The sequence below is a fragment of the Argiope bruennichi genome, chromosome 7 (assembly GCF_947563725.1).
Source record: "Argiope bruennichi chromosome 7, qqArgBrue1.1, whole genome shotgun sequence".
NCBI lineage: Eukaryota > Metazoa > Arthropoda > Arachnida > Araneae > Araneidae > Argiope > Argiope bruennichi.
In genome coordinates, this window is record NC_079157.1 from 111,164,533 (window position 1) to 111,186,186 (window position 21,654).

At 30.3% G+C, this 21,654-nt stretch overlaps 1 protein-coding gene across 1 annotated transcript in view; it reads left to right on the top strand.

Annotated features, from left to right (window-relative positions):
• The window catches only part of LOC129976080 (uncharacterized), a 67,015-nt gene that overhangs the window by 31,290 nt on the left and 14,071 nt on the right, over positions 1-21,654 (top strand). Inside the window, exons 3-4 of the mRNA XM_056089455.1 lie at positions 7,060-7,488; positions 19,810-20,080. Coding sequence (XP_055945430.1) covers positions 7,060-7,488; positions 19,810-20,080 — 700 coding nt within the window. The remainder of the gene's footprint in view (positions 1-7,059; positions 7,489-19,809; positions 20,081-21,654) is intronic.

Sequence of the window (21,654 nt, forward strand, 5' to 3'; positions counted from 1 at the left end):
TTTATTTTCTTTATATGAAAGGGAGAATCAAAATATACTTACTTTTACACCGTACAATTAAGGTGGTTTTAAGTCCCCCAACTCTAATATTAACTAGTAATAAAGACGAATGTGTATTCATCGTGTCTGTTGGTGCTGTACGAGACAGACTGTTTCACCCATTTTGTATATATATATATATATACTGTGATAACTTCTGAAAATATTATTAAATATTATTGAACAAATTTGTCTCTAATTATAATTTAATAATTTTGGCAATTTTATTTTAATTTTGCCCAATTTTCAACAATAATTATTTTAATCGTTTCTTCTAATATTTAATCGTGCAATTTTCTTCCATTGTTGAAAACTTAAGATGTAGGCTTTTTTTAAAAATATATGTGTAGTTTATGAGACGAATAAAAAATGAAGTTTACAATATAGAAAATTTTAGAAGTTATATGAACTGGACATTTACGTTTTAATAGCGCTGGAAGACATAGAACTGGTCTTCATTTGAACGATTCCTGCACATAATCAACGAACATAAGACAACTAAAATCTCACTATTGTATTCTCTGACAATTTGACGTAATCATGGATATAAAGTTATGTCGGATATAAAGATGATGTCGTGTCCGTGTTACAACGGAAATGGGGATGCAGTAGCTTCTAAGGGTAAAGACTTCTGATAACCCGAGGGCAGAAGTATGACTTCTAGCTCATATGAAGATACACACTCACTTGCACAACCTTTTTTTTTACAGGGGCGAGTTTTTTTCTTTCAAACAAATGTGGTCGCATTGTATACGTCAGATATACTAGTATATATTGCTAGCTAACATTAGTAAATAATATAGATATATAAACTTAATTTAAAGTAGACACAAACAAATAACAATATTTTTCACCGCCATGTTTCATAATTGCTTTCAAATTTTTTGTGAGCAATTCCTTCTTCTATTTTCTCCAGATATAAGGCTTGTCATCGGATCCAAAAATGTCGAATTTACTCTCATCAGTAAATAAGACATTTTTCCAATAAGAAAAGTCTTTATTTTATCGTTCCTTGTGAATTTAAGTCTCTGTTTTGCTAATTTTGCTTATTTATGAAAGGCTTTTCTTCCATTGAGATCTGCCTTATGGAGCACATTTTTTATTGTTGATAGACGGACTTTTTTTTAGTCCTTTTCAACAATATTAAATAGTTTTGGTGTATTAAGGAATGGATTTTTCTTTCATATTTCTTATTAAATATTGCAGATCAGCTTCGGTGAAAGTCTTATTTTGGTCTGTCTTAGGCTTATTTTCCCCATGATTATTAGTTTTGAAGCGTTAAATGGTGTCTTTGAATGACTTTTGTCGATAAGCTCTGATATTTTTGGTACAGACTTTCTATTTTCAGCATGCTTAATAACCAATTTTCCTAACTCAAGGCTTGTTTGGCCCTTTTGCCGTGACATTTTAAATTAATATTTACTTTCACAATAAATAAAAATAACACTATTGGGAAATCCCCTTGAACAACTAAAATTTTAACCATAAAATTGGCAGTAATTTTCATCCAGTGCTGCAATTAATACGTTCTGAATTGTGAGATATCCGAGTTTGGCTTACGGGTTCTTTTCCACAAATTTTACTTTTATGTCTAAATTGTTAATTATAATTTATGAATTGACACTATTTGGTTCTGTTTTAGCTGTATAATAAATTCACTGTTAAAAAACATTTTAGCGTTTTTCTGATTCATTTTAATTATATTTTGGCAGAACAAGTTTTTTTTTTTCCTATGGTGTGGGAAGATTTTTGTATCTTTGCATAAAAACTTGAGTTTATTTTTTAATTTAAAATTTTTATTTTTGATGAAATTTCTCAAAGGAAGTTTTTCTGTTTTTCTGTCATGTGTTCATGGCGGCTGCTAAGTAGATAAATTATAACAAGGATAAAATTTTATTACGTCAAAAACTACTAAACCGCATCCTTTTACTATTTGATACGTTTCTGTATTTTTGAATTTGATAATATAGAAACAAAAAATCAGGCAAAATGGAATTTGATATGCAGTTTTTAAGTAAAAACTAAATATCTATTTAAAATTTCTAATTCAGTTGATTATTGGACCGTAAAACTTTTACAAACCGTAAAAAGGACCTTTATACGGACCGTAAAAAGTTGCTTTATAGCAAACTTAAATACAAAGCACTCCATATCGAAGAAGTATGTTTGGAAGTCTAAAAAAGTAAACCATTTTTGCTGAGTATTTCCTTTTATGTACCGATTCGTTTAAAAGAAATTAATGGAGTGAAAAAATCCATTTTTAATGTTTTATATACAGCTATTCGTTATTATAAATAAAGATAATAATAGTACAAATGTAAGGCATATTTTAAAAGCATTGACGCTTTTTCATTTATTATTTTATAATGCTATTATAATCGAGGCAATCACTCAGAGATCTAAATGCGAAGTTTGCTGCCCCGCCCAACGAAAGAAAACGAGTTTCATGTGAACTGGAAAGTGGCACTTTATAACAGTTATTTCAATATCTATGGATCACTATTTTCTTCGTAATTGCCAAGTATTCGTTTAAATCCTGCAATTATTCATTCCAATGACAATTCAAATAGCAACTACGATTCAGGATAAGAAACTCTTTTAAAATTCTGGAATTTCGAAATCTAATTTAGATATTGAAGTATTATTTAGAAACTAGCAATTCAGATTTGCTTCGCATTTAAAAATATTTAATGACCTAAAATAAAGGGAATAGATATTATTTTTTATTTAGTTTATATTTATGAACACAATCGTATTGTTTATATCTTGGTTTACTTCTTAATCCATGGTAATGACAAACAAGTAAACCGCTTTTCTTACTAGTTTGTTGTGCATCACACAATTCATATTTTAAATTTCAGAAATCTAATTTAAGTTAATTCAAATTTTATATTCCATTTCTGAAATTATGTTTTCTTTTTGCTTTCCTTATCAAATTTTATAGAGATCTCTTTGGTTTCGTGGCAGTGTTTAGCTTAAAATTTCAAGAACAACAGATTTGAGGTCTTATTGAAAAGATGCTTGGCTCTGTATACGGGCTTGGTAATCATACTTCGTTAAATCCGTTAGCATGTGCGTTTGCATTGAATGAAAATATTATATATGCTTTTAATTATCGCATTTGATCGTTGCCTTTTAAAATCTTTTCATTCGAGGAGTATGGTGACTTAATTAAAAGATTTCGACTTAGAAAATGAAAGATTCGAAGCTCTTTTACTAGATACTTGGTTTTCGTTAAATGACGAAGTGGCTCAAATGTCTTTGCGGAGAATCTTGGAGTGAAGGATGCTGATTCAAATGCCGTTCTCACCATCTGATCACTGTTGAAAAAGACGTGATCTATTCCAAAACAGCCATCGAGTTGAAACAGAAAAAGGACACCGGAATGCTGGCCTAGGGATAGCGCATCTTTCCCGTGATCTGGGCGTTCCGGGTTTGAGTCCTGATCCGAACATGGTTGTTCTTTTCCTTGAGTTCTATCTGTGAGATGTGTAAAAGCGTCCCTTGTGAAAAGTGGTTGTGCAAGCGAGTGTGTGAGTGTCATCTTCATATGAGCTAGAAGTCAAGACTTCTGCCCTCGGGTGCTCAGGGGCCTTTACCCTCAGAAGCTACTACACAAACTCGGCTTAAATCGCTGAATTCGTCAGGCTTGTCTATGACAAGTTCCATAAGTAACTACAACAGCAAAAAAGGATGTTAATTTACTAAATAAATACAATCTTTGAATTTAACATTGATATAATATTGTGATTTGTTCATTTCTAATATTATTGATATTGTTCATTTCTGTTTTCATATTGTCTGCTTTCAGAAATTCCAAATGATGAACTGACACCAAAGATTTTGCTGAAAGACAATTGATTTCAAAGTCAATTCACGAATTGGTTCAATCACATGATAAACATATCTTTACAGATTATATTTATTTACGAGTAAGAGGTCTTACGCTTTTCTTTGGGGAAGATTGGTTTGTGCTAAAACGTCTGTCCAGAGCTTTCCAAATTTGGCATTGGTATTTCGTGTGCATTGCATGGGTAATTGCACATTTAATTAATTCACCTGCTTTTGCATTTGATTATTAGCATATTCAATTCAACCTTTGTAATCTAAAGAAATAGTGGTTCTAATGAAGGAAGAGCATATTAGTGATGAAACGTTTTGCCAACAAAGAAATTTGTACACTAAAGAAATTTCTTTTTATTCAGAAGTTTCTCTATATACTGGCTATAATTACAATTTCTGATTCCATTAATTACAATTTCAAAAGTCCAACAGATAGCCATAAACATACTTTGACTTAAAAATTAATGCTCAACAGGCTAATGTCTCAATTCGATCCATTGTCGTGTTTTGTATATGATTGTCGTGTTTTCCAGTATTAGTTTGTATTAAGAAATATCATCATGGAAGCATTTGACTCAGAACATCATTTCAAAGAAGGTACTTTTGTGTTTTCTCCTCTAAATGTGTTTTTTATTGCATTGTTCAAAAACTGGGAGCCTGTTTTGAGTTGTAGCGAGCTCCTGTTAAAGTTCTAGTTTTCATACAAACAGCCAGCGGGAGCGGCCTCTCGAAGACTTTGTCAAATATTCTCTAATAAAGTATCGTCTCAGAGAACGCCTTGCATGGCATTGGCGTATAATGGACGAAATATTAACATTTGGCATGAATTGAGCGTTTTTACTGAAACTATCGAGCCAACCTTGGCATTTTTTTGTTGATTAATTCCTGGCATGCCATTAATGACATCCGACATTCAAATTTATGTTTTCGACAAGTTTTTCAAAACAGATTGATGTAAATTCTATGACTACAAAACTACAAATGTAGTCAAAAATTCCATAACAAATTCGATATAATTAATCTTTGCGTTTTTTTAATTATCGCTTTTATATGCTTCTGAAGTTCAGACCGAGAAAAGGCCAGCCCACTGTCGGATTTCTCTGAAATTTGATAATTGTCTACACTATAGGTGTTACATTTGTGAACGAACTTTTATTTTACCTAGCTCTCTTCAGTTTGTAGCTGTCGTCTTAACTTATATTTAAACAGCCGAACAGACATACGTCGACTAAATGAATTTTACTCAAAATTTGATAGATATCTACAAATTTAATGTAAAGATCATATACAAATTTCATTCATCTAGCTCAAAGTGTTTTTGAATTATTTGACAAAGGTCAGAGGCAAACATTTATCAAAAATGCATTTTTCCAATGATGCATCTAAAACGTGGAGAGTCGTCAAAGTCTGGAATTCGATTTTTTTTAAATCTTTACAATTCTTTTTTTTTTACTACATATATAAGAAAACAAAAAAGGATACATTTTCTGTGAAAGTTCTCGAAGAAATAAATTTACTTACATGTATAAAAACGTACTTTTATCTTGTACATTTAAGGTCTTTTCATCAGTAAAAAAATGCAGACTTTCTTTTTATTTTAAGTTCTTGATTCATTCTCTTATTTTGATTTGTGTGATTAGAACAATCAAGAAAGAAAATGTATTTCAAAATGTGAAGAGGTGAAATGAAATGAATTTAAAAAAATAATAATAATCTGTCATTTGATGCTCAGAAAATAATTGAATTTTTTATTGACTTATTCCCCATTTTTGAAAATACGCAGTTGATACAGAGAATGGAACTCTAAAATTGGAACCGCTGTATTATAACAAGAACTGAACCTTATCTAGTATCTCATTTTGTAAATTTCCCATATTTTCTGATCCCTAACGACGAACTTAACCGACACCTGACACTGGTGGATCTTGCACTATAACAACCAAAACCGTCATTTTAACGGTTTTCCTACTTAAAAATTTTGATATAATTTTTGCATTGTTCTAGAGCTTTATGACAACTTTTAATGAAAAATAAGAGCAATTACATATTCCTATTCAATTTCCAGTCAGCCATTTTAACTTCCCTAATCAGTATGACCTACACTTGTTTATATCAAGACACGTCAAAATGACCGTTTTAGTAATTTCAAAGTTTATAATATTTTATAGATTATCTATGCAATGATGGACATCAATACGTATTTACACTCATTTATACATCGCTTTTAGATTTTCCTTGGAAAAATTTGAATTATATTGTTCATATGAAATTATATTGATTCATCCAAAGTATCCGACAACCGTTATAATGGGATCGATTTGAATCTGATTATGATTCAGTTTAGAACTAAAAGCTCTAAATGGATATAAATGCAAATACAAAATGTTTTTCTAGTTTTTTTATTAAAAATTAAGAAATTCAATATTATCTTAAATGTTATTATTGTTAAATTATATTCTTTTATTGACATAAACTAAATCAAAATTTACAATGAAAGCCATAATGATCAAAACTCCATCAATTTGACGTTGTGGTAAAACTAAGTATATATTTAACATCGGTAGTTCTGGTGTTCAATGGAAACTAAGATCAGTGCCGAATCTGAGACTTCGTCTCTAGATAATATTTGTAAATCTTTAAAATATAATCAATTCATATTAATATGTTGAAACAACAAACAAATTTAAATCCTCACACAGAATTGAAAAACTGAATTTTGCTAACAACTCTCCATACTTTAAATAAATCTTTACTTCCAGAAGAACTGATGCGTGTGGTAAAAAGGTTGTATTTATCAATTCACCCACCATTTTGTCAAAACATCCTAGTTTATAAAACACTTATCTTTTATTCAATGTAAATTGAAGCTTTCTGCGTAAAGAAAAAGAAAGGAAATAAATGTCCTCACACTTTCAGTATTGAAAATGATATATATTCACCTAACAAGAAAGGCGTTAGTTTCATCAAGGTTACGTCTTTCACTGGGTGGAGTACCGACGGAAAAAATAAATACATCAATAATCAATCCCACTCATCTTCCAAATATCTCGGAAATCCACTTTAACCACCTTAATTCGTTAAATCATCAAGGTTTTTATTAAGTAATTAATTCCTAGTTTTTAAAATTATGTCTTACGCTGTCATTTATAATGATGACATTCCATTTCTACTTCACAGGTCTTTGGGGCAGCCTTCGTTCCTCTTGCCTGCTCTGATGGCGTCTTGGACCACAAGTCCTACATTTGCTTGGCGTCCAAGCAGCGATTTCTGGTCAGTTTGACCCATCCTTCTGTGTTTGCGTGCATCTACAGGAGTGTGTCTTCGCCAACAACTTTTGAATGCCACGCGTTTGTGTGTGCAACAGCTGAAGATGCGCTGGCGGTCGCTGGACTAGCCACCCTGGCTAGTCAGCAGAATGACCTACCATCAGTTCGTAGGAGTCTGTACTTGGACCACCAGCCTAGACGACGGATAGCAGCGTCTGTCGATTCTGGAACTGACTATTACACGCCCTCTGATGTTACTCCTGCACCTAGAGAAGAAGAAGATAGGGGGTACGGACCACCATTTCGGGAAAATGTGATTATCAGAACAGACACGGAGGAGGTAAGGAATGTTTTTTTTTAAAAAAAAAACTTTAACGGGATTACTAATATTCAGATTTATTCTCCTCAGAATAGTTTGGGTTTAAAGATTTGTTAGTGTTTCTATTCAAATTCCACAATCGTTTCTACATATCTTTGCAATATCTGGGATATGTATATCTTCATATCTTGCAACATCTGAGTATACAAAAATGCAATATCTGGGATTTTTGAAATAACCATATAATATTATTAAATTCGCATTATCTTATAAATAAATCCGTTTTAGATATGAAATATTCATACTCTGAAGTTATGCTTTTCAAATTAATGGTAAAAACATAAGTATAGTCAAATTAAATTTTTACAGCTCATAATTTTTCACTAGGCTAACTATTGCGCGCATTGGAAAGCCCCGTCTACCTCAGGAAGATCACGTGACCAGAATAAGACAATGGCAAATAGTTGTCCCGATGAGACAACCATTTCCCATTGTCCTGTTGAGGTCATGTGATGTTCCTAAGTTTGGCGTGGCCTCCCATTGTGCAGTAATTGGCCTCGTGTGAACGCTGCTTTATGACTACTGCTAAATATACTATCAAAATCATAACAAAACTATTCAAACAGCTAAAACTGCTATCTTGGGGTAACGCATTAAATCTTCAAGTCAGATTTCATATAAAAAAGTTTTTGTATTTGAACGAGAGTAAGCCTGTTTGTACAATATAAATATTATTCTGAAGTATTTAGGATTCACAATTATCTTACTTAGATTATTCAAGATTCACAATTATCTTAGATTATTCAGGATTCACAATTATCTTACTTAGATTATTCAGGATTCACAATTGTCTTACTTAGATTATTCAGGATTCACAATTGTCTTACTTAGATTATTCAGGATTCACAATTGTCTTACTTAGATTATTCAGGATTCACAATTGTCTTACTTAGATTATTCAGGATTCACAATTGTCTTACTTAGATTATTCAGGATTTGCAATTGTCTTACTTCGATTATTCAGGATTTGCAATTGTCTTACTTCGATTATTCAGGATTTGCAATTGTCTTACTTAAATTATTCAGGATTTGCAATCGTCTTACTTAAATTATTCAGGATTCACAATTGTCTTACTTAGATTATTCAGGATTCGCAATTGTCTTACTTAGATTATTCAGGATTCACAATTATCTTACTTAGTAAAATAATTGAGAAAGACGAAATTGTCTAAGTAAGTGTCTTTCACAATCACTTATTTAGTAAAGAAATTAGAAGAAAAAAAACTTATGATTCTGTATGCTATACTGAAAGGACAATAATTTGATATTTATACTCTTTCAGAGTAAATAATAACAATTTCAATGACAAGATGATTTCTCAGTGCATTTTATTCTTTGATTTATTCTCTTATACTTCACATTACCCTTTTTTTTCTCCAGTTATTTTTGCAATTGATTTTAAGTTGATTCCCTTAGTGATAAAATACTATCTTCGACATGTTTTAAATTATAATGGATAATTGCTATTAATTAGTAATAAACATATAATAATTTTCTAATCCTAACTAATTAATATAATCAATAACTAGTTAATAGTATTAACAGTATTTTGTAGCGTTTCTAAATAGCTAAAAGAAAATCAATCAATGTCACAGTTTTCATCGACTGTCTTTGAATTTGCATCTAAACCAGTTCGAAGTCTACGACTATCTATGCCTCCAATTTAAATAACTTCAGGGTATTATTATTAGCTGCCTGCAATGCATGTCCGATTGCAATACTTTAAACTAATTGCTTGATTGCAATTACAGCATTCATTGGAAAGAAAATTAGTACAAGGTTATCCAGACGAGTTCGAGCTAGTTTCAAGGTGAAATTGGAACGAATTGGACAAAGGTTAAAAACCTGGAAGTTCCGAAAACATCAATTGTAGCAGATGACAATCTTATAATTTAGGAATAAATTATTCGAATTTATTATAATAACAAGTTAGGACATGAGGATTATAAAAATTGATGAAACGGATGTCCGATTTTTCGATAATTAATATGAATTGAACGCGATATTGGTTGCTTTTTTCCACCCGAATTATTTTATGATTAATGATAATTTACTTTCTATCCAAAAAAGAATTGTTGATTTATACTAGTTATATCCAACTCCATGTTCTTTTATGTCTCCTGAATTTTTTATGGCTTGGTTTGGTAGTGTTTATTGGCACAAAAGCCATATATGATCATATTGCGCCACCTGAATTTTTTTATGAGACTCAAGTCTTATTATATTATGCTCATTATGCGATTAAAGAGGATTCAATTTTCGAATTTTTTTATGGTTTGGTTTGGTAGTGTTTATTGGCACAAAAGCCATATATGGCCATTACTGCACCACCTGAATTTTTGTATGAGACTCAAGTCTTATTAAATTATGCTCATTATGTGATTAAAGAGGATTCGATTTATTGTACAAAAAAGTTTTTCAAAATTTCTTTCTTGCTGAAAATTGCACGGTTCATTCTGATAATGTGTTTAAAATCATTTTTGATGTCCACAGAAAATGGAGGATTTATGTATTAGTAAACGAAATTAAATTTTAATGTGAAATGATTATATGTGTTGGTAAAAAAAATATTTTCAAAAGATTCTCTAACTGAATAAATACATTTCGTTTCCTCCTTGAACTAATAAAAATTACTTTGGAATTATTGTTGCAAAAAAATGATCCAATATTTTAATCCATTCATAAAATGAATAGCACTCTCATTTATGAACGAGTGTGCTTTTAATCTAATATCTTGAATGAAACTATTACCAAAATATTTATTGAAATTGTAATTTAATCATTTTGGATTAAATATTATATGTTTCAATTGAAAAGAATAGGCATATTCTATATAAAGGCCTCTTTTTTTCATAACATTATTCATTTTATTTCCGCAAAAATCAAATAGAATATTCTAGAAACCATAATTGTGTATCATGATTTAATAATTATCTATGACATATTATTTTATAAGAACCAACAAAAAATATTAACTTTTATAGAACTTCTGCCGAAATTCTTTTTTTTTAAATATATTAATAGGTATTCATTTTTACGATTTTCACACAAACATTCAATAGAAATGTGATTGATTTAACATAAAAAATTCTCTGCATATTGGCAAATACCTTAAAGCATAAAATATATGAACGGTATATGGTAAACCGTTATCTAATTTCATGGGATAATATTCAACTCAGACATTTAATTTTAACACTATCTTTCACTTTCATTTCTAGAGCTCGGTTTAATGTAGATAAGGTAGACTTTATTGAAAAGAAAAAAAATTAATATTTTATCAAAATTTCCTTTTTAATCATTGCTGCCTATATATTGAGTACAAGAATAATAATAATCATTGTTGCCTATATATTGAGTACAAGAATATAGTTTCGTCCGAGCATAAAAAAAAGTGCAATATTGTAATAAAAATTATTGCACAAAGGAGGCTGTTATGAGTATTCTAATTGGTGTACTTTTTCATCATTTTAGTCAGCTAAATAAGAATGTGATGAAAACATGGCTTATAACTTGAATTTGCTTGAAATAAATCTTTCTCGAATAGGGCAATTACAATAAATAAATTGTTAGTTACCTTGAACTTTATTATTGATTCATAGCAATTCATTTATAGTTTATAAAAGATCTTGATCATGCAGTTTAAATGCAGTTGATAAAACGCTTCTAACTGCACCTCGTCAAAATTTGCACAATGTATTGTATATCAACGGAATTTAAATACCTTCCTACTTTTGCGCATGCGTTAGGATGGGTTTAATTCGGAAAAATAGGGTTGAGAGGAAAGAAGAAAGGAAAATAAATTCCGGAAATGTGCATATTCTTCCGCGTGTCACCCCTTAAAGAGATAGGATCATCGAAAAGTGGTGGTCCCAGGATACCGAAATGAACAGTACTGTTCATTTCAGTATTATTTGTCATTCTTTGGCCTTGATTTTCGCCCTATTAGATACTTTTTTGTTCAATTTTTTTCCCACATGTATGTGAATATGGTGTCGTTTCTGACCGCATTATTTTAATTCAGTCTGCGAGTAATGCGAGTTTATTTTATTGTTAAATGTAAACGTCCCGTCCTTCCATCTTTCCTCTACACCTATTTTGACGAATTAAACCCATCCTGATGCATGCGCAAAAGTGCGGAGGTTTTAGAATCCGTTGTCAAACAATACATCAATGTTGTATTTATTTTGAATTTTGAAAATGCGCAGTGAATTCTAGTATTACCATGGCGAATTTAATTTGAATACCAATTTACTTCCAAGAACAAAATGACTAAAATACAACTACATTTTTTCTGAGGAAAATATCAATTACGTTATATATATCAGAATTTTAGAAGCAAAGAAACATCTTTTTTTTTTTTTTTTTAATTTCTGGAAGATTTCCTTACAAACACAGAACTCGTTTCAAAATTCTGGAACAACAAGGCTATATGTCAGATTGATTTCGTTTTTATTTCAAAGATCTACGTGAGCAATATCAGCTTACTTTCAAAATGAAAAAACAAAAGAAAAAGATCACATCCAGCTGCGGAATTCCGAAATCGAGTTTGAATCTTGTCCCTATTACCTCAGTTGTGCTGTTTAGTATTCAGCGTCACAGAATTTTTTTTCTTGGAGGCAGAATGTGTAAAAAGCTGATAGCTGGAAACCTACACCTTTTGAATGCGTAATTAAATGGAAAAACGAGTTGGGAAATCAACTTGATTAATCAACATCTCGTTACTGGGTTACTTTATGGTAACACGTAGCAAAAAGGCCATTTCTTTCCCAACTTCTCTGTAGGTAAAAAGTTAATTAATCAAAACACAGAAAAAGTTTAAAAAAAAAACATGGAAGTCCTTGGATTAATCTTGGCAAAAACTTTCCTCTAAGTGCCATCACGCCCTACTTATTTCCAAGATTTTATTAATTTGTTTTCGCTTATTTTTTTCATGCATTTTACGAATGCTCTTCCTGTAATTATGCACAAATTCTTAATCTTATATCATCTGAGTTGATAACGTGCGATTAAAGTTACTTTTACTAGGAAATAGCTCATTTTAACTTATATTAATAGGCATTTTACTGATTAATTAATTTCGCGAAAGAAGTTATTATTTTTATCTTTTCGGAGAACAACAAAATTATGCTTATATTTCTTCTTGCCTTTCTTATCTCTAGTTTAAGTACTGCATATATTTTATAATTCTTAGAATTATTTGTTTGTATTGTTACTTATTCTTATAAGAATTAAGTATTTATTAATGCATGTAATTTATACCTGCTATTCTTAAAGGATAAATTATAATGCTTCTGATTTAAAGCTATTAGTATTATAAGAACATCATTAATGCTTCTGTTTTTTTCTTTGTATAATTTTTATAAGAATATTACTATCTAACATGGACTGACGGATAATTATTTTGTGTTTTTAACATAAATATTAAATTAACCTTAGTGTAATCAAACATGGACAGACACATCATGTTTTGTTTATTCATGTTTTGTTACACGTTTGTATTGCTTTTAGTCTGAAAACAAAAATTGGAGTTATAAATACAACTTTAGTAATAAGATTGCATGCCTATTTTCACTTATCTTAGCCAATTCAATTTTGAATTATAGCGATTACACGCATGCAAATGCATAAGCCGATAGACAATCAACCCATTGAAGGATTTGGCACACAATTTAATACAAATATACAATTTAGTTGTTAAAACTTTGTCCAAATTTTTTTTTATCTTTTTCAGTAATAGCTTCCATGCGAGACAGACATGTTTCCTTTGAGCGAATTTCCTTCAAAATTTGATACATATCTTCAAATTTGATGTGAAGGACCAAATACCAAATTCCATCCATCTAGATCAAAGCCTTTCCGTGTTATCGTATTAACAAATAAACAGATATAATTCTTTAAAAAAAACATTTTTCAAAATTTGGAAGGTCAGAAATGTAAAGATTGTCAAAATTTTCAATTTCAATTTTTTGACTACTACAATACTTTCTTTTTATATTTGAAAAAAGTTAAAACTTCAGTAACGGTCAATAACGATTGACATAAATAGAATCGCCGTCGCCAAATTGTCGCCAAGTGAAATATATTCCACCGTGAGTTCGCATTAAATATCTATGAAATGCCCAGTTTGTGGTTGCGGTTAGTCTGGTCAGTGGTTAGCTATCGGCAAGGAAGCCGCTAATTTTAAACCATAAAGTTTGTTCGAAAGATATACGTGGTGTCTAATGCTTATTCATAAGTAGTTGGTATTTCTTACGTCAGTTAATGATTTTCAAATTGTGGCGAGCCATGTCTTTAGGTTGTTGAGCGAAATGACAAATTATCAGAATGGAAACATGTTAAAAAAGGGAAAATATGATAATATAATATAATATGTTGTCATATAGAAGCTGACTAATATATGTTAGAAACTAATGTGAATTTTAGACAGTAATTCGACGTTTGATTCTGATCTATTTAAATTAGACATTGAGTTTCTGGTTATAATAATATAAAGGTTTGAAGCAAGAACTAATAAAGAAGCTCTTAATTTTGAATCATGGCCAGATGACGATGTCGACATTTTTATTTTTTAACTACGTTTTAAAAAAAACTACACCCCATATCGAACTGCATGTAGATTATTCTACAATGTGACGACATTTATCTTTTCTGCAGAAATTGTTTTGAAAATTAAATAATCTTAACATATATACCACGTTTCACAAGCACAAATTGGAACAAATTCACCTATTTGATCTATAGATATTCAATTTCAAATACAGATAAGAAATAAATGTATAATCTATTAAAGAAATAACATATTTTCAAGCTATAACTATTTCCAGGAAATCATTGAGTTATCAATTTTTTATAAATGCAATCGTAATACCTATGATCTGGTTCAAATTTCATGTAAATTATATAGTTTATGTTCTTACTGCCATTGCCTCTTTTACGAAAAGTTTTCGTGAACTTTCCCAACATATTGAACTTCAGCAACCAATGATTAATGATCTGTCTGTTTATATGCAAATTGAATTAATCCGGAAGGTTTCCCTACCTCCCCAACCTTGACCGCCGTAATTGCAGTTGTGACAAAACAGTAGAAAACAATAACTTTCTCTAGAAGAAACAATAATCCTTATAAAGGTGAATGTCTTGAGTAATGTTATTGAAAATCGTATAATTTTGAAATCCGAATCAATCTTGACGGTCAATGAAGAGCAATAAATAGGTCAATACGTAAATTGGTTTTCTACTTATATGGTTCATTTGATTTCAACACTTATTTACTCGAATAAAAGCAATTATTTTGGAAAAAATTTTCCTCTCCTGTATTTGCAATAATACTATTGCCTATTATTATACTTATAATAATTGGACAATTTTTCAACTTTTTGAGAGAATTATGCAAAGTATATATACAACGTGACTACAGTTATATTCATCATAATGGGATAGAAATTTTATTTGACGATTGATAGAAAGACATTGATTGAAAGGCGTATTGGAATATATGACGAAGATCGTCGTTCTTTCACTTATTTAGTCACTATCGCAGAACGATACATTTTTGTGTTTAACCTTATCTGTACTTATATAAAGCTCAATGTGTGCGTGTGTGTGTTGGCGCTCTACAGGAGACCGTTTAACCTACAGTTACCAAATTTGGTACGTGTATACCGTGGAGGTCGGGAATGTGCACCTGGGGTTCCTTTTTTTTGAATTTTTAGATAGAATTTTAACTATTAATTAAAAATTAACTTTCCCGCCAAAAAATATTTTCATTTTCCCCACCGCCAAATGAATAAGGCTTCAGTTTTTTTCTCCAACAGTAATGAGGCTAGGCTTAACATTTGTCGGCAGATTATTTCTAACGATTCTGTTTATTTTCTTAATGTTTGATGCATTTAAAACTAAAAATTGTTAATGAATTCAATCTTTCTGATTCATTCTGAAGTACTTTTGAATTAAAATAAAGCAGAATAAAGGAAATAAAAAATTTCTAATCTGCATAGCGTTACCCCAACTGGCGTAGAAAAATTCAGGCATTTGCGTTACCATAACTTGCGTTGAAAATTCACGCATGCGCATTGTGTTCTGATTGTTGACAACGGATACGGACGTTTTGAAGGCTTAACCTGTTTTCGACCAATTATTTTAAACGGTTCTGTTTATTTTCTTGCAGTTTCATGCATTTAAAACCAAACACTGTTAATTAATTGATCTGTTCATGATGAATCTGAGAAAATTTTGTAGAAAACTTCTTGAGATATTACATAAATTAAGAAAGATATTCTTTAGTGCCCATAAGGTTTAGTTTAAATACTCGGCGACTCTGTTTTCAGTACTCATATTTTAAAAAAATGCTTCGTTTCAGTAAAGAATTTCCTTATATTAATTGCAATTTAACCATTTCCACTTTAATTTAAAGCATAAATTCTACGGGAGCTAAAAGAAAATTAGAGAGATACATATTACGTTATGGTTGAAGGCCTTTATAATATTATGAATGAATTATATGACTTCCAAAATTTGTAACTTTAAAATATTTTGATGAAGAAGCTATTAAAATAGGAGTTATATAAAATATTTAATTATTAAAATTTTAACTAGCATTAAGATTGGTGAACCGGTTAGTCGCCAAAGGCGAATTAGTTGTATAATAAAGATAATCAGGAAAGCATTTTGGGCATCATCCATTAAATTGATTTTGTTTAGGACGATATGATCCACAGTTTAACCCTATAATGCATGACTTCTCTTTTTTTTATATATATAAAAAATGCATTTGTTTTTAATAACTGCATATAATTTAGGAAAATTATTTTTAAAAATGTAATTATTGTTTTGTGAAGTTTGAAAAAAAATTAAAATGTACCACATTGCTACATTGTGAATTGAATACTATCTCAGTGACACCAATTACATATTATAATAATTCTTCAATAGAAATAAAAATCCATTTTTACCAATATACTTTTTAAAATGCGAAAAATATTGTGATAGTATTTTTAATGGTAGTACTACACATGCAATCGCCATCTTGGTATTTTTCCAAGTTTTCAATTTAAATCTAATTCTAGTAACGCTATTGTCATCAATCGGTCTTTCTAACAGATGTTAATCGCAAAGCATTTTAAAAAGGACTTTTAATCACTCATTCTTTTCCTCTGGAACAGTCATGTGAAGCTTGTAAATAAAAATAAAAACTTGTAGCCAATTGGCTACACAATGAACTGTTGGGTTAAGTGTTAGTTACAAATTTTATAAGGGAATAGGTACAAAAACATTGATTTTTCGTTGTATAATTAAAGCCTGAAAAAAAACAGCATGTATATTTTCTCGACTTTATTCCTCACATTAGTAACAGAACGTGTTTTTGTGTTTGTCTTCATTGTATAGTAAAGATAATCAGCATTTTGGGCATCATCCTGTAAATCGATTTTGTCCAGGATTTGACAAGATCGGAAATTTAAACGTTAATTATAAATTTTGTAAAAAGATAGACACATAAACATTGAAACAAGAAACATTAAAATCAAAGAATGGGAAAAAAACCCGACTTTTTTCCATTTCCTTCGATAATGTGAGGACATTAGCACCAGACTGTGTTTTTGTGTTTATCGTATGGTAAAGATAATCATTAATGCATTTTGGGCATCATCCTGTAAATCGATTGTGCTTAGTATCTTATACTATCTACAACAATAGCACTAAGATAATATATTAAGTTTATTTCGATATGTTGTAATATTTTTGAACTATAACATTCTTATACCCATGAATAAACAGAAAGATATACAGATTGAAATAATTCTTTTAAAAACTTGTTGCAGGTCCACAATATTAGTGATCAAACCATGTGTTAAAATTCAAACTAGTAACTGTGTTTTTTGCTTATAGGATTCACACAATCGTAGTAGGAATCGAAAAGGCTTCTCTCATAAGTATTTTGTAAGAAATTTGAAAGAAATCTTTATCGTAAGGTCGTAAACGTATAACATCCAGTTAACGAGCCACAGCTTTTGAGTTGCTGACAAACAGACTAACATATGTTTTTTTTATGACTCTAGAAGTTCTAAAGCATGGAAGTCCTTGAAAATCTTGAAATCAGAATTTTTATATCGCTTGCAGAAATTTCTTCTTTTTGTATATCGACTCTCTTAGTAAAAGAAGGTTAAAATTTTGTCGAATTCAGGCACAAAACGTTCAGTTTTTCTGTATCTAATTTAAAAAAAATATCAATGAGATTTGCATCAGAACTACATAAACTACGAATCATCATACAAAAGGGAATAATTAAAGCAACTATAAAGCTTTTTTTAATCATCACTGAGAACATCATTATGTATTTCGATTTTTTTAAAACTGCGCTTAACTCGTCGAACACAACTGCTTTTGATCTCAATATCTTTACAAAAACTTATCTGTTGGTCACGACAACGAAAAATTGCTCTTGAAATTCAGTGCTTCTTTTTCATTGTCTTAATTTTGATTTTAGTAAAATTACAGTAAATTAAATCTAATTTATTCGTAGCACGATTAAATTAACAGGTAAACTTTAATGATGATTAATATACAGGATATCCCAGAGGAATAACGAATAAATTTATAAATAACAGTTTGTAGAGACAAAAATTTGACGCTTTTTTTTCCAGGAAAATTGTTTATTTGTGTCATTGGGATGGAACTGCATTTTTTATTCATTAATTTGTATGCTTGCAATTTTAACAACTAACTTGGTGCATTGTATATTATACTTTAGCAATCTTCTCAAAGATTTCAAGTGAATGGACCGGCTTGGGGTTTGGATTGTGATATTTATTCGCAAAGTCTTGGAAGTTGTTTAGATGTTGCTGGTCTTACAGAACTTTTATTTCTTTCGAATGTTCCTTTTTTTAAGAACTTAGGCATCTATAATCTTACTTTTGGCATTTGTTTCGGCTTCGGAGTTTTTGCACATACGAGAGTGTAAATTTTCTGATGTAGAAACCAGGTCACATTATTAAGCAGTAACAATGATTCTAGCTATGAACAATGATACGTTTTTGATGACAAAAAGAATTTTATAATTGGTACAACAAATCTGAAAAAACAATCAAAAGTAACATAATTGCTGAAGAGGAGGAATGTTCTGAAATTAATATGACCATTGTGGGTCACCTATATTAATTCTTTTAACTTTTCTTAGTTTTCATTTTACAACAAGGAAGGGTAGTCAGTACTCTTCGACGCGATCACCATTGATTGCCCCCCCCACACACACAACAATATATTAAAATTACCTTCTTACAAAGTGATACAATTCCTTGTAAAATTATTTTGACAAGCTGTGACTGTTACTATTCAGAAAATTAATTCTTGTTGACTTAAGGTTTTTATCGATATCAAAAGCTTCCTTATATGCTTTGAAACCGTATTTTTATAGTGTTTCATTCCGTTGAATAATTTATTTATAGACAATCGTTATTATAGTAAAACAATTTCTGTTTTATTTACAATTTAAAAATATATTAACAAATTAAGTTTTTAAAATTATTCTTAAATATATAAAATATTTTTAATAAAAATCTGGTATTCTAAATAAAAATTTTAAAGACAAGTAATGTTGATATATAATATCTAATTAAATTAAGATTCAAATAACATTTATAAAATATTTTAATTTCCATTAGATATGTAAGACTTTTCTTGTTTTCAATATTTATTGTGACAGATTTCATTATCGTATTATTCTCTGTGCTTCCGGCTTTTAATATTTTTGATTTGCCCACCAGAGTTTTTTTCTAAAAATATTTTTATAATTTTAGTCCATTAATAAAAATGTACTTTTTGAAAAGATTTTCTTTTCTTGTTATTTCTATTAACATTTTATTTTTGATATAATACATAATTCAGTAATATATTTATTATGTTGTGATGAAACATTTTCTTCTCAGTACCATAATGAATTTCTCGTATTGAATAAAAATTGAATGAGAAAATTAGACAATTCATTCATAATGGAGTTCTGAAAGTATTATAATACCATCGGGAACACACAATTGTATAGAATTCCACACGAATAATATGAAAGAAAAACACTTAGGGAGTAAAAGGCTATTACAAAACATCATGCTTACAGATACGAAACAAATTGGATGAAAGATTGTAAGATCTCCCTTACTCCCTTGAAAATGATTGAGCTGATGAGCAAAAGAATTTGTATACATACTAATCCTGATTTTTATATTCATCATATGTAACATTCAAAACTATCAAATGTACAAAATTTTTTATAACATCCCACAATTTCAGGAATCAAACTCTTATGCCAGTGTTATAAAGGCAGCTTCGCCGAATATGGGACGACGACGATTTGGTATGGGGGCTCGTTCACAGTACAGGACTCAACCTCGAAAGCGATTCATGAATCACAGAGAGGCGCGGGCTCTCATCGGAAGGTGCGGAGTTCCCGGTAGACCTTTGCCTGAAGACGAGGAGCTTTGGAGAGCATCTCTTCCACCCCATGTCAGAAATCCAGATCTTCTTGAAGAACAGCAACGATTAACACCAGCGTACGACCAAAGTAAGTACCATCTACTGATTTCTGTTGAAATGATGCAGACAAATGAAAGCAATCATGCCATTTGGTGCCAACTGTCAAATAGATAATTCAGTTTCATAATTGGAAACTATAATTAAAATATGGATAGCCTGTTTTTAAAACTGAAAAAAATCCAATTCATCTCACATAAGATTGTTTATAGCATAGAAAACATTTTATATTCTGTTGCTTTGAGAAACTGAAGCAAAGCCAATTCATCTCACATAAGATTGTTTATAGCATAGAGTACAATTTATATTCTGTTGCTTTGAGAAACGGAAGCAAAGCCAATTCATCTCACATAAGATTGTTTATAGCATAGAGTACAATTTATATTCTGTTGCTTTGAGAAACTGAAGCAAAGCCAATTCATCTCACATAAGATTGTTTATAGCATAGAACACATTTTATATTCTGTTGCTTTGAGAAACTGAAGCAAATCTATTTCATTCCATTGCACAAATGACTGTTTGTAGTATTAAAGTTAAGTTATTTTTATTTTGTTATATTGTGTCAAAATAGTTATATTTTAGGACGTCTGTTTGGAATTGTAACTATACTGGACTTTTTCCTGGACTCCTCCTGGACTTTTTCCGATATCTCGTTCTCTCAATATTAGAACAGGAACTGAATCTCTCTACAAGTTAAATCTAGATTCATAAGTTAGAAGTAACAAGGCCCATTGCTGCCTGGTACAAGGAATTGTTTTCTCTTGTCTAACTTAAATGAACACTCTTTTGTCGTCGATTAAGAGCACATACAGGCGACCTCATGATGATAAATCTTAATATATATAAATTACGTGTCACGTTGTTTGTCCGCGATGGACTCTTAAACTACTTAACCGATTTTAATCAAATTTGCACACCGTGTGCAGTTTGATCTAACTTAAAAGATAGGATAGCCCCTTTTTTGAATTTTTAATTAGAATTTTAATTATTAATTAAAAACTAACTTTCCCGCCAAAAAAATCTTTTCATTTTCCCCACCGCCAACTTTTTCGCCAAAAAAATCTTCCATTTTCCCCACCGCCAAATGAGTACGGCTTCAGTTTTTTTCCCCAACACTCATGAGGCTAGGCTTAAGATTTTTCGGCGGATTATTTCAAACGATTCTGTTTATTTTCTTAATGTTTTATGCATTTAAAATTAAACATTGTTAATTAATCCATGTTTCAGATTCATTCTGAAGTACTTTTGAATTAAAATAACACAGAATAAAGGAAATTAAAAATGTCTAATCTGCATAGCGTTACCCCAACTGGCGTAGAAAAATTCACGCATTTGCGTTACCGTAACTGATGCTGAAAATTCACGCATGCGCATTGTGTTCTGATAGTTGACAACGGATTCAACGAATTTTCAACGGATTCGAACTTGATTTAAATTATTTTTAGGTTAGTTGTGTGCTTTTGTAATTAAATTGTATTTATGTTAATTATATATTTTTTGTACATGCTTATAGTTTTAAGTACATCGTTTTTTAAGTAGTTTTTTCTTAACCTGTTTTCAACCGATTATTGTAACGATTCGTTTTATTTTCTTAGTGTTTGGTGC